The sequence below is a fragment of the Molothrus aeneus genome, chromosome 5, assembly GCF_037042795.1.
Source record: "Molothrus aeneus isolate 106 chromosome 5, BPBGC_Maene_1.0, whole genome shotgun sequence".
NCBI classification, from domain to species: Eukaryota; Metazoa; Chordata; class Aves; order Passeriformes; family Icteridae; genus Molothrus; species Molothrus aeneus.
Window position 1 is genome coordinate 47,713,810 of NC_089650.1, and position 14,629 is coordinate 47,728,438.

Below are 14,629 nucleotides of genomic sequence, written 5' to 3' on the forward strand. Positions count from 1 at the left end.
TTACTTTTCCACTACAGACTTAAGTAATGAATAGAATTTCAAACTGATTAGAAAAGGGATTTTACTTCAATGAAAAAATGCACAGGATTTTAACACATCCTTCTACAGGAAAATCTGGAAGATTTAACAAAAGCAATTTCACTGTGTCAGGTGGATTTACAGCTATTTCACATTAATATTAAGGGAAACTCACATTATTTAAAAAGCTAGTTAAACACAGAGAACAACTCAGAATCCAGTCTTACCCTGGTATCAGAGATTATTTATTTTTCTTACAAGGTAATTCTCAATATTGCTTGAAATTTTTAGTGCACAGAATTTGACTCAGAAAACATCAACAATAATACTATTTCCAATGCCTCTTCAAACTCACTGTGGGCTCCTGAAAAATACTTTGTGGCTTTTGCACCATAGTACTAGCTTGAAGTTTTTGAGGAATATACCAGAACTCATAACACAAAGCTCCAGGAGATTACAGCCAGTTCTGTGTCAGCCCTAATTTTGTGAATATGGATACAATCAGTTAGTATGGTATAATTTAGTTTCAGGAAAAGTTCAAGCTGGCCCTACTTAAAAGAAATACAAGTTCAGAAAGAAAGCAAGGTCTTCACACAGCTCTGATATAAGATAAAGAATAAGGCCACTTAAACTTGGTCCTTTTTTCCATTAAAAAAAGGATGAAGGAAACATTGTCAGTTAAGTTTACAAGTCACACATTGCATAACCCAAGACACACTGCTCTCTCTGACATTCCAAAAGAAGAGATTGCCTCGGCTCATGAGAAGTACTGTAGGTGGTGAAGGTGCACAGCTGTGTACCCTGAAACAGCTCTCACTAGAAGGCAGACTGCTTTCTAACAGGCTCTTTGTGATGGGAAATTTATTCCTGATGTTAGAACCAAAAGAGGAAGCTCTTCCATTACACACATCCACTGCAGCTGAACTGCCATAGGGAGAATCAATGGTTAAGCAGCAGTACAAAAGCTGCAATAAAAAATGAACAATTTAGCCACAGTACTGCTGCTTAATGTGCCAGTCCCTTCTATAAAGCAAACACTTTCAAGTAAAATACAAATTCTTCCAAGCTGCTTTTAAATATCACACATACTATTTACATATTTACCTCAGTTCATCCCCTAAAGATAGAAAAAAAATTCTCTTGTGCTTTTCATCGCATATCTGTGTTACACTATCATGTAGTCTTCTTTTGCTGATTACTCAGTTTTGATAGGGGACTACAAAATAAGTTTTTGGAGCACTTGGTATTAGAATAACCAAATAGTTTTAATAAAAATTGATGATGCCATTAAAAAGGCAGAGGATAAAAAAAATTAAAGCTCCTTATTAATGTATTACTAAAATCTGCAATATTCCACCAAGTTTACATAGTCACAGCAACATTGCACTGTTAAGAGGACAGTACATTTGTCACAATCTGTTTATTGTCCACATACATTATTTATTAGCCAGTTATCTACAAGTATTATTTACCACAGGCAAACTAAATACTGTGCTTTTAAGAAACCTGCATAGAAATGATTGGATGTTTCTTTTATTTTGGTCATATTTACAAAAAGAATTTCTATGTGTGTCAGCAATAAATAATCCCAATATTCAAAATGTCAGTGCTCATGCACACACTGACAAGATGGCTGCATGCTTTAAAAATAATTTTTACAGTACAGTCTCCTTCATAGCCCTCTCTCTAATAATAGCAGAAAGTGCATTGTCTTCCATAGTCTTTTTCCTTTTCTTCTGTTTTCATTTAGTCTTGCTTCTGAGGGATACAGCCTTCCATCTCAACAACTTCTGGCCAGCCTTCATACTTGTTTGTGTCCTTGTTATTCTTTATATGCTATAAATGGAAAATATCAATCTGCCGTTAATGTGAAGTCATTTATCCTTTTGCTTTAACTCATAGCTTTAAGACATGTACTTATTTTCAGGCCATGGACAAAGAAAAAACATTACTAACTTCTTGTGCTTTGAATCAAACATAACAATCTGTAAGTATTCACCATTTAAAGTAACTTGCCCAGACAAGTGTATGGTAAAAAGTTAAGCCATACAGGGGAAACATTTTTAAATTTTATTATAGATGTTTGCTTAGGAAAAGAGAAGCAAGGAAATTACCAACTGCATTAAAACATGAACCACCAGGTAAAAATAAATAAGGATACTAAATTTACAAGGCAATGAAAACAAATAGTGAGATTTGAAAGAACATTTTATTTCTCCACCAAACAACCATCTACAGTCAGGTAAGACATTATTGCCTCCAAGAGTCTGCCACTGTTTCTAGACTTAGTTTCCCCTCCCTTACAAAGCTGGCAGAAGAAAAAACATCCTTACTGTGCTAGTACAAAGCTATTTCTACCAGTAAATAAAGGCAACATTGACACATGCTGAATTTTAACAGCTAAAGTACGGGAATGTATTCTATTTCACAAATTTTGCGATGGCAGCAATTTGAGAGAAGAGCAAAGTTACAGCTGGGAACACCAACACCTTAACTACCCACTTATCTCTTGGAAGCTCACCATTTTTAGTGCATCTAAAATACAAGCTGGGCAAAAAGCTTTGAATTCTTCAGGTTAATTTGATTCACTAAAAAGATGAATAATCTAGTTAACTGGCATAGTAAGATCTACACCATATAAATTTTTTTTCTTGTTTATGAGTCACCAAAGAATCTTTTTTTTTTGTATGTTTAAAAGGAGGAAAAGGAAAAACACTGAAAATAAGACTGTGTGCCAGTACTGCAATAGATACTCATCTTGAACAAATGCATGGTGCACTTATAAAACATGCTATGCCTCTATTAACGCAAGCTGTTAAATTCCAGGAAGTTAAAGATTCACAAACCTGTTCAAATGGACTTTTAGTTTTAATTCCTTTCCCACCACAGAAGACCCAGTTGTCCCTGAAGCCAAGGTTAGTGATGGATGTGCTTCCTAATTCAGCAATCAGTCTCCGTGCTTCCTCGTTAAGCCTTGAACAAACCAGAAAAGTTTGTGAACCAGAGTATGTGAATAAAATACACGTCCTTAGAGCTTTCATTGCTCAGTGCACCAGGCTGCTTTGATCCTATTTAATATACTCTAAGTCAGTCAATACTGGGCAAGATCTATCTCTCAGAATCAGGTATGGCTAGTTCTGAAATCACCTGATGCAAAGAGCACTGCTCTTCCATACTATAATCTCAAGGAACCAGGACACAAACCTAGCACTACACCAACAAAAGCCAAGAGCCCTCTCCTGTGAGAATTTATACATCTCAAGTTCTCTTAGCAGTTCTCCAAGCAACTAAAAAAGTCAGCCTTTAAAGTAAACATTGTTTGCAGGCTCAAGCTGAAGTCTAGATGAAGTAAAAGCTATTTTAGATTACAAGAATGAAATGAATATCTGAAATAAGTTCTCATCTGCTTGGGGTAGTTAATTCAAAATTCAGAATGCTGTCTCCAGCATGATTCAGTGCCTGTAAACCCCAGTAGGATAATTTTAGTATCTAAAGGAAAACAGTTCTGTAGGATAAGATATCATTCCAAAATCTCCAAAGAGCACCCTTTATTTCTTCCTTTAAGTTACTAAATGTGCCTGATTACTAAACAAGACACAACATTTCTGATTAATTTTACCTATTGAGATATGGCTGTATGACTCATGTTAGCCAAAAGTATGAAAATTATTAAATACTGTGCAGGTTATTTGCCCAACCCATACTCCAACTTTCTCAAGCATTAGGGCAGCTTGATTCTTCACAGTCTTGTTTCCAACAACTGGCATTTATGTTTACTATCAACTACCAGTGGTAGTTGTAGCATTGTCAGAAAGCAGTAGATCCTGTCAGCAAGACAGGGCCAAATACAATTTCTTCTTTAGCTGCATTCTATCTGCAAACAAACTTTCAAAATTATCAGCTGTACATGCTTACTGAAGCAAAACTAACCCTACTTATTATCTAAAGTATCAAAGAAGAAAGGGAAGAAGGTAAAATGTAAAGTAACAAAACAAGTGAACAGAACAACAGAGAGAAGATCCCACCTTGGCTAATACCCCAGTAAATTACTTTCTTCTTTCCTAAAAGCAGTGAATGTAAACACACTGGACTATTTACTGTAAAGATTGCACACTGCAAAGTCAGAACTTAGTCATAGGTAAGCTGTTTCTATCTCAAAAATACAGACAAGTTGTAGACAACAAATTGAACCAAAAGAGGAAAAAAGGGTACCGACCACATTAACAAAAAAGTTAATTATTAGTAAAACAACAGAGGAAAAGGAAAGAAGTTTCCATTTGCACTGTGAAAAGCAATCCTTTGGATACGATGACCTAAGTAATACATATTCCACAGTAATTTTTAGTATCTACTGAAACTGACCCAAGTTGTGAAAGTTGGAAGACAATGTTTCAGGAGACCCAAACCCTCTTAGGCTACATCTATATTAATAAACTGAACAGCTTTAGGATGAAACACTAAAACACTCAGGGCACAAAATACAAGGCCCACATTAATAACTTCTGTGACTTTAAAGAAAAGCACACAGGCTTGCTGGGAAAGGTCTCTGCCATCCTGTAACCACCAAACTCTGTCTTGGAGCTGATCTAAAGGAAGTGCTGGATAGAACAGACACTTTCAACCAAAGTATGTTCTCATAATCATGTTCCTATGCCTGGACCTATCTGAATTTACTAGCCTAAGACAGAATGAGCCATCAGCAACAGAAAAATCAGCACATCTGTATCTGCTTAGTTTTAGCTTGACTTCTATTGTGCCCAAATCACATCTGCATTATAAAACTAATAAACTGAAAGTATAGTTTCAAATCTGTCATCTTGGAAGGACAAAATCTTTTTAAAAGTGGTTGTGTGACAATGTATTTTTTCAGTATAAAACAGAATGTAAAAGTTTAAGCAACATTTGCTGTTTAAAATCAATTACATACTTGGTTGCACCATCATCATATGTTGCCATTAACACAATTGTTCCATCCTGGATGGTCTTCAAAAATTCAATAAGTGGTGCCACATCTGAAAAGAAAGTGAACATAAAACTGTTTAATAATAAGCAACAATTAAGTATTTAAACACTGCAATGTCTTTCTGCAAAGACATTACTTTTAAGAATATTTGTAAAGATAATATATATAATATTTATATATAGAATATATATTAAAATTGTAAATATATCTTTATAACAAGATCCAGACTAAGAGCTAAAATGCATCAGAGAACTCTTATTTTATAGAAAGAGTTTATTCCTTATTGTGTAAAGACATAACCACTAATGAGAACTACTCTGGAGAACAAGTCTGTTTGATTAACCACACCATTCCCTCCCACCTCAGCTACTTATGTTTCTTTGAAGTTGCATTCTCCTCACAATTACAAAGGCAGAGGTGAAGCACTCCCTTAACTATCACCTTAAAACACACAGCAAATGGAGTCTGGACAAGAAGGAAGAAAAAATGCACATTTGTTGTTTCTCTCTGACCAGTGTAATTGCACCTACCTCCTCCCCACATGTCAAAGAACTTAGTATCTAATAATTCTCCTGTTTTACCTGAAGGAAAAGAGAAAAAGAAACATTTGGTGACATCAAATATAGCCAAAATTATTTTACAGATAATATGCCCAACTCCTCTTACACTCTTTCAGACAAAGCGCTGCAGAAGACACTGGATAAATGAATTATGGTAACATCTCTTTTATGGAAACAGTGCAGTGGTTTGTGAAAAAGTGCAGGGAAAGGTAAAAGGAAAAAAAGTGAGAAGATCCATGGAAGTGTTGGAGGCCAGGCTGGTTACAGCTTTAAGCAACCTGGTCTAGTGCAAGGTGTCCCTGGCCATGGCAGGGGGGTTGGAACTGGGTGATCTTAAAGGTCCCTTCAAGCAAAGACAATTCTATGATTCTAGGCAAAATTCTGATTTTGCTTCAAGTGGAATCTAAAATAAATGAAAACACCCACAGGCTCTAAAACCAACAGAGAATATTCAGTTAATATATCTGCCTTTTTTTAAAGATGGTTTTGCAAAAATAGACAGTATAGCTATAGACTGCCTTTTGTGCCATATGGAAAGTCACAAAGATTAAAATTAGACTCCATGTTTTGCTATAGACTTACTACTGTAAGTAGATTTAAACATCCAGAATAAATAGAAAAAAGTGGACAATATAGTATATCTCATTACCTTTTCTTATTATGCTGTCTACAAAGGAGTATTTGATGGAAGGTGGAGGTTTTTTTAATATATACATTCATTTAAAGTTTGGAAGACAGAGAGAAAGACTGGAGCTATAAAATACAAACATAGGTATTTTGGTTTTGAACAGATTGAGACAATTTAGGAAAGCTACATAGGATTAGGAAGTATTGTTCAAGTTATGCTTTAGATGGTGTAAACCTGAGTACAATCTGCAAATAACAAGAATTTATATTGCAGTGAATGACAAAGTGCTATCTCAGTGCTACAAGGAATCATTTCCTATGCATGAAAGGCCAATATGCCAGTGCTGACATTCAGTTCAGCTTTCAAGGTAACACAGCTAAACTTGTTTGGTTTTAATGAAAATTACAAACCCAGAACACAATTACTTATCAGGATGCATTTATGGACAAAGTCCATATACCAAATATACTGATTCAAGTGAGGAAATAATGAACTGGTCTTTGTGTGTAGTAACAAAACTGGTAAAGATGCTAAAGAAGTTTCACTGAAAACAGAGCAACAGAAGAATGCATTCTACAGTATAATTAGTGGTGGCAAAACACAAGGTCAAAAGAAGTAGCATGCATCTCATGTCTTTTTCTATTTTTGCATTAGGAATTTACACAGTGTATCAAAAAGACAGTCACCACCACACTCCACATTATTATTTTTACAATCCATTTTTAGAAACAAAAATGCACCGAGTTTTTCTGCTTTGTAACAACAAGGTGTCAGTGCCAATATCTGACATTAGCTCAGTATAAATAAGCTGAGCACTTCCTTTTCTCCTTGGTGCTTTCCTTTCACCATCCCATATTTCCCCTTAAATCTCAGAAACAATTTGAAAATGAAGACAATCTTCCCATTTAAAATGTCACTTACCATTGACCAAGGCCATATTTATTCCTCTGCCAACATTATTTTTTACTCCACTCATTAAACTGCAACAAAATAAATACTTAATTGAGCAATCCTCTGATGTGAAATATTTCTGTTTTTTAAATAGGATCAAGTTCTAAGAGAGACATAGTTAAAAGACCACATGTTCATGAGAACTTAAATGAAGCAAAATCTCCTTGAACTAATCTGTGTTCTTAAAGCACCACTGAATTAAGAATAATACATCAAGTATCCCCAGCTGTATTGATTTAATTTGATTGCTTAATCATGGTTTCAAAGTACATCTGTATATTAAAAGCGCCACAAAAATAGTGCTGTTTATGTAGTTATATTATTAATGTTTTAAAAAATAACCAAATATTAATTTGTGGAGCTCAGCACAGTCACATAACCACCATTTTAAGCTTTTTTCTGCAAGCACACAATGAACAAAAATGAGTTAATGAGTTTAAAAGCTAACTGAACAGAAGCATTTAAAATTCACATGAAGAAACAAGAAAGACAAAGCACTTAGCTACTCATACATGTAACAGGCAACCTAACTGCAAGAAAAATAGTCAGCACACTGATTGGACTTTGAGCAAGAGTTGCATACAATCTTGGACTACAATCACACATCCCAAAAACATGTCAGAATCTATGACAGTAATTTATTGACCAAACTGAAGAGAGGCAAAGGGGCTGAAGAGTCCCACTATGAAATGGAAGCCCTTCAGAGCAGTAAAGAAGGGGTAACAGGAACGTGAAGATTCAGGGAGGATGCTGTGCCACCTTAGACCTTGGTGGCTGTACTACTCCAGTGAGAGGAAGCTTCTAGACCTCCTCATCCCTGTTCACTGGCAATTCACACACTGTGAAGAGCTCTGTTCTGCCTTCAGGCCCCAAACATCCCAGCACTGATATTGTGAAGCTAGGGTTAAAAGAGGTAGCATAAATAGGACAAATAAAAGTTTGGAACAATTACATAAGATAATGAAGAAGCCTTTAGCTGAGATTAAAGAAAGCATCTCAGCAAAAGCATATAGGTGCACACATGTCCTTAGTTACAAACACACTCTAGAAGATGCTTTAATTCCATCCTGATCAGGATTTCTTTAACCTCCCTAGTTGGCTTTAGGAAGGGGCTGCACATGTGTACAATCCTGTTATGTTCAAAATTTTTTCACATTTTTTGCACAGCAATATGATTTTCTGGTCATGTCTGAACACCAAGCAAGGCATCCTTACACACACAGCTTCCATGTCAGCTTTCTCCTGCCAACTTCTTAGTGACAGGCTAGGAACAAGAAATGGTCTGTCACAGAAGAATGTCAAAAATCTTCCTCTCTGGTACTATCTTTTGCACCCAGGATGGAGACAGAAGCCAGAATTTAGAGGAATGACAAACTGAATAGGCAAGTATCAGAAACAGACTCAGTATTCAGAGAGGCTGTGAAAGACTACCAGATAAGGGCAACTCTTGGCAAAGTGAATTTAAAAGGTTTTAAAGAACTAGTAATCAGAGATTAGAGAGTTCATATTCTTTTGTTAGTCCCTTAAGTTATACTATCTGGCAAAAACTGTGATTTAAATTAAAACTATAATTCAATAATTTCCTAAAGAAAATACTTGAAATTTCCTCCTGAAATTCAAATTAAATTCTGGTTAGTAGGGAACTCCAGAAGTATTTTAGCCACTGGAGGATCATTTCTGCTCTGATCACGATATTTTCATGTCATGTCTGAGCAAGAAAACATTCTAAACAAGAAAAGCATACAGTAAATAAAGACTGGAACATAAATTAATAAAGGCAATGAAATTCTGAACCCATTCTTTTCCTCCTGCAAAATTTAGTAGGCACTTAATTTACAAAGAAAAAAAAATCCTTTCATTTTAACTACAAAAATTCTCTGTAAATAAGTAGCAGTAGAAAAATATTGAATACTGAGGTTACTAGACACTAAAATTCCACAATGCATAAAGTTATAATGGATTCAGATAAAACCTGCAATGATGAATACAAGAATTACCAGTTCCTAAAGGAATGAAGCACAACATTCTGCTCTTGGGTAACTGTGCACAATCATGCAACTGGCTTCATACTGAAGTAAAACTGCACGGAGGAGTTGCTGGTAAAGAAGTAAATATAGCTCCTTCTAAAAAGCCCATGAAGTAGCAGCTACAATATTTGATACTTTAATGATGAGTCCAGCAGGTTTTTTTCTAATTCTGATTACAGTCTCCCAATACAGAACAAGGCTATAACTGAACCTGTCAGAAATCAGAACTGAACTCAACAGAAATCCTGTTTCACAGTAAAAAAACTATATAATAAAAAAGAGAAGTTGAAAAATTACTTGCATTCTGAATTGTATCAGCAACTTAAGTGCTTTCATAATTCAAGTGACATTCTTACAATTAATACATAGGAAAAATACTCTACTCTGTAAATATCATTCACAAACTATGAAAACTCATTCCTGCTGTCTTGTCTTGGAAGTATGAAGAACACAAAGCAATCAGAAAAAGAAAAACCTTTTTGCAAGTGTGAGTTCACAGAATATCTCTAAAAAAAGAGCTACTCAAGAGGAAATGAGTTTTTTTCAGGACTCTGATATATTACTTTATACCCTTGAGACAGCCTGTGCATCATCACAAACACAACAGGCTGCAATGCAACAGCTTCTCACAGGAGGGCAGCCCTTCATCAGTTTTAGAATTCTTCCACGAATTTACAGTCTACAAGTTAAGAGCTTTTGAAAGAAAAATGAAACCTCTAATGAGCAAAGCAGGAGATCATCTAAAATCAAGCAAATTTCCTGGTAGATACTGACAGACATGACCAGTTCCCCTCTGAAGGAATGCAGAAAGATGTTTGCCAAGGAAAGCTGGACTTTAGAATCCAATAGCTGTGCACTGAAGTGCCCACTTAGAGGACTTTTTCCAGCAACTACTTTTTTTTGGTCACTTTCTACAGCAAAATATCTAGTAGAGGAATTCTTTGGTTTTGGACAGAAATAGAAAAACCTCTTCTTATTTAATCAGTCAGTAAGACATTAAAACAAAACAAACAAAAAAAAAGTCAAAAATCCCAAACAAAATAACCCTACAATCCTGAAAGTAAAATATTCCTTGCATTCCTACAACTTTTAATCATTGAATCAGCTTAAGTGTTCACAGATATTAAGCTCCCTATATTAAGCAACCAGAATGAGACAGTAGCATGTTTTGTAACACCAGCAGAAATACCAGGCTGAGATTAGATCAGCCTGCCCAAGGTCACCCAGCAAGTCACCAGTAAGAGTGGAAAGGGAAGGAGCAGCCTGCAAGAGTGGAAAGGGAAGGAGCAGCCTGCAAGAGTGGAAAGGGAAGGAGCAGCCTGCAAGAGTGGAAAGGGAAGGAGCAGCCTGCAAGAGTGCAAAGGGAAGGAGCAGCCTGTAGCCTGTGGGTGCCCAGGTGAGCTCCTGCTGAGCACCTGCAGCTCCCCAGCTACACTGGATGCTCTGCTGCAAACTGACTCCCACACCAGCCAGCAAGCTTGAGCTAAGCCAGCCTTATACAGGAATGCTACTTAGGGCTAAAAACAGTCTTCTCTTTAAGATCACTTGAGACTAGCCTTGCAGTTACTTTGGAGAGTAATGTGATTTTTTTTTTAATACATGTACTATCCTATTTATTATGTGGGGTTCTGCTGTTCACAGAGAAGCTGCCATTGGCTCTAGAATTCATTAGCACCAGCTGCTCTATGTCCTATCTGTACTAATAGAGTGTGAGCTGAGAAACAGCTAAACTGGAGTAGGTTAAATGCAAGTGGAAAGCAAAAGTGTTAAGTGTGACTGATATTTTTAAAAAATCTCCTTCCAACAACACCAACATTATGTTCTTTCCGACACGTCCCCTGCAAAATCAAGTGGATTAGATTATGTTATAGGAAGCTGCACACTCAAGTTGTTCCTGCTCATTATCACCCAAAGAGGAAAAACACAGTCTAAAAATAAATATTAATATTCCCATTATGGGGGTTTACTGAAAAGTACTCAGTTAAATACTTTATGCACAGTATTACTGATAATACTGTGTCAAAAACATTATTAGAAAGAGGACTTCAAACAGGGTCTCAAGCAGTTGTTTTCCTCATTTCACAATTATATAACGTTTATTACCATCAGCACAGTTAAATAACTATTGATCATTAAAATACTATTTTTCACTTTTGAAGGCAACCTTAGAAGAAAAGTAGAAAATATGTTCTGACATTGATACTGAGGAAATATAGTTTAAAAGATTACTTGCAAAAGACAATACAAATATTCACTGAATTACTATTAGAGACACCAGGACAAGTTACCTAGACACGAGTGTGCATCTGACTTGACAAAGTCTAACTAACCCTTAAGTCCATAAACCTGAAACAAAGTGCAAGCTATCTTGCACTTGTTAAAACAACATACATTTCTGCATTTACTGCAGAGCATTAAGTGTGCTTCATCAGAGATAAGGTTATAATGCAATGTGATCTTTTCATGTCAAAAACTGACATTCTTGCCAACTGTTGGCGAAAAACTCCTAATTTAAACAGCTGATTTTATGTGCAAAGTGATCTAAGTATTTGAAAGAGACTCTTAGAAACAACAGGTAAAAATACTTACACATTATCCTCTACACAAATTTTAGGTCCAACTACATTTGCTGCTCCACTTGACATTTTGAATGCAAAATGCTTTTCAGGACAAGCTTTAGAGATCCCACACTTGTATCTTGGAGGTTTTGTAGCTTTCAAAAGGAAATAAACCAAGATTTTAGAGAACACCACAGGTAGGCCAACAGACAAACATATTCTGAAGGAATTCAAGGAAGAGAGCAAACACAAACACTATCACATCTTTAGTTACACAGCAGTTTAAAATAATCTAAGTTCCTGAAGCTCCTCATTATTCCAAACCTCTTGTTGTCACCCTGCTGCTTGCTCTGGCACCATCATCAAAAGCCACAAGCCAAAACTACAAAACAGACTTTACCAGAAATTTAGGAAAATCAGGAGAAGAGGAAAATTAGTTTCTGATTGCATTTGAAGTGTAATTAAGACTTTCTTAACTATAAAAATTCATCAGTCTTTCTGTTATTAGCAAAAGCAAGGCACAGCAGTAATACATGCCTATGAATACTCACAGCGTGCAGCTGCATCCAGTGCTGATCTAGCTAAAATGAAAAAAGAAAGTTTTACAAGATGTTACTATTAAAGTGTCATCTGCTATATCATATCCTATAAATGTGAAATCTTTCTGCACCCCTATAAAAACAGGCCGGTTGAAATGAAGCATCAAATCCACCTGAATATTATGCGGCAATAAAAAACAACTTTTATGCATTAGCAGAATGAAAGTGATTAGGAATCCCATTCAGAAGCACTGCTTTCATTTATGGCTCCTAGAGAGAGTCATGGAGTCAAAAACCCATAGAGATCCAAAACCTCTGAGAATTCATGGAGTTCATGGGATTGAAGTGAAATTAATTTCCTCCTTACAGCTTCACTGGCATGGGGTTCCTTTCACCTGAACTGGAAGCCTGCAGTTCAGGTGTATTCCAACCCAGCCATTCATAACTCCCTTTCCTGAGATATGAAGAGACACAAGTGCCCCCACCACACACACATCTGAATGACACCTGAATGACACCTCTGTCTCAACAATGATTACTAGAGATGTCTCTGCTGCCTGCTTCGGATGGCAGCTCACGCTGCAGTAATCCAGAGTTAAACAACACAAACTCCACCCATGTACCAAACATTGTTTAGGGTTTTTTTTGGTAATAAAAAACATCTTGAAAGAAAATTCTGGTTCAAAATAGACCCTGAAATTTGAAACACCTCAACTGCTAATCTTTATCTGCGTAGAACATCTGAAATGTTTTGATTACTGCACATTCAGCTTAACACAGTAGCATACCTACACAAGAGGAAAAAATCCCCAAAACAAATTCTAAATCTCTTTAGCAGTAGTAAGGCAGAGCACAGATTTCCAGAAACATGATTCAAGTCACCTAATTTATTACTCTACACTAAGAATACATTTCAAGTAAACAAAAAAAAAAAGGGCAGGTAAAATTCTGTATCCTTGGCAGACAAAAGAATCAAAATTATTATTATTATTTCATACAGAAAATAATTTAACACACATATTATATGTAAAAAAATAAGCACACATATTAAAGATAAACTCAATTCTTGAAGAGCTCAGGCAAAACTAACATGATATTCTTGGTAAAGGCTCAAGTAAATATTAATAAATGCCTAGAGAAAACAAAGTCATCACTTACCAAATATGTGTCCTAAGTTTGCATCCATTTTTATTTCAAACACTTGAGATATGACATAAAACGTCAATAAAAATATTGCTATGACTACTACCAACTTTGCAGCACCTGTTAAGAAATAGAAAATGTTTCAAAAAATTACCTGCAAATGGTAACATTAGTTTACCAAAATTAGCAACATGAGAAATGTGTATCAGATTACACTCTGGGGAACTCAGAAACAGGATGATCATTTGTGGATCTACTAAACAGAATAAATCTGAAAAAAGGATGGATATTATGGATGGATATTATAATGTAGGATGTAACTGCACCAATCCATCAGGTTATGCAATGCACTCTGGTTTTAACTTCTCTACCTTCATGCTTTCTCTGACACTTTAGTACACCAACTCAGCTCAGCAGCCAGGAGAAACCAGACTTCCATGAAAATCCAGCTTAACCAAATGAACTAAGATGATCTACCTGGCTGTTGGCTGTTGTCCAAAGGCAAAATTCCCACCTTCCCCAATCCACTTGCATGTTCTTAGCCATGAGTACCTGGTTCCTCACTGTTCACAAATACTGTGTTTCCCCCTCCTGTCAAATGGACCTCACTCTGTTTTAACATATGGCCCAGACTGAGTGATTAGGGATCTGTTTATATACTGCAGCTTGGCTACTATGGTCAGTCAGCTCTGAGTATGACATTAAAAAAACCAACCAACCAAAAAACAACAACAAAAAACCCCCAAACCACCAGCCAACCAGAAACAAGCATTCTCACTTACTTTTCAAGAAATGTATATTAATGACCTTCAGAAAACAAGTTTGATGACTCAAAGCCTATTTTAAAATAAGTAAGAAAAAGCAGTACCTCTCCTATCACCCTTCTAATATACTGAAATAGGCAGTTCTAAGTTTTACAGGGCTAAGTTCCTGCAGGGCTGAGTGGCCAATATACTTCCTGGGAGGAGAGCTGTAGGCACACAACCACAGCACCTTACATCTGAAATGGAAATGTATGTGATACAGCCACAAACCTCACCATTTTTAGCATAATTTGCAGTACATTTTTACAGAATACTCCACTCTTAATTGACTGTAAAATACTGACGAAAAAATACTGACTGAGAGTACAAGGCAGGTGAGGAGGCATCTGATCAACATCCTGCCTTCCTATCTCACCACAGTGTATCAAACTGGTTGGAAAAACCAACCTTAAAGCATGCTTCTTTTTCTCAGATTGCC

At 36.1% G+C, this 14,629-nt stretch overlaps 1 protein-coding gene across 1 annotated transcript in view; it reads right to left on the reverse strand.

Moving 5' to 3' along the window:
• Positions 1–44: 44 nt before the first annotated feature.
• Positions 45–14,629, reverse strand: part of FAM3C (FAM3 metabolism regulating signaling molecule C) — a 29,889-nt gene continuing 15,304 nt past the window's right edge. Inside the window, exons 3-10 of the mRNA XM_066550618.1 lie at positions 13,403–13,507; positions 12,257–12,286; positions 11,737–11,860; positions 7,091–7,149; positions 5,512–5,562; positions 4,946–5,030; positions 2,865–2,991; positions 45–1,854 (exon numbers count right to left, since the gene is read on the reverse strand). Of these exons, the coding sequence (XP_066406715.1) occupies positions 1,765–1,854; positions 2,865–2,991; positions 4,946–5,030; positions 5,512–5,562; positions 7,091–7,149; positions 11,737–11,860; positions 12,257–12,286; positions 13,403–13,507 (671 nt within the window). The 3' untranslated portion in view covers positions 45–1,764. The remainder of the gene's footprint in view (positions 1,855–2,864; positions 2,992–4,945; positions 5,031–5,511; positions 5,563–7,090; positions 7,150–11,736; positions 11,861–12,256; positions 12,287–13,402; positions 13,508–14,629) is intronic.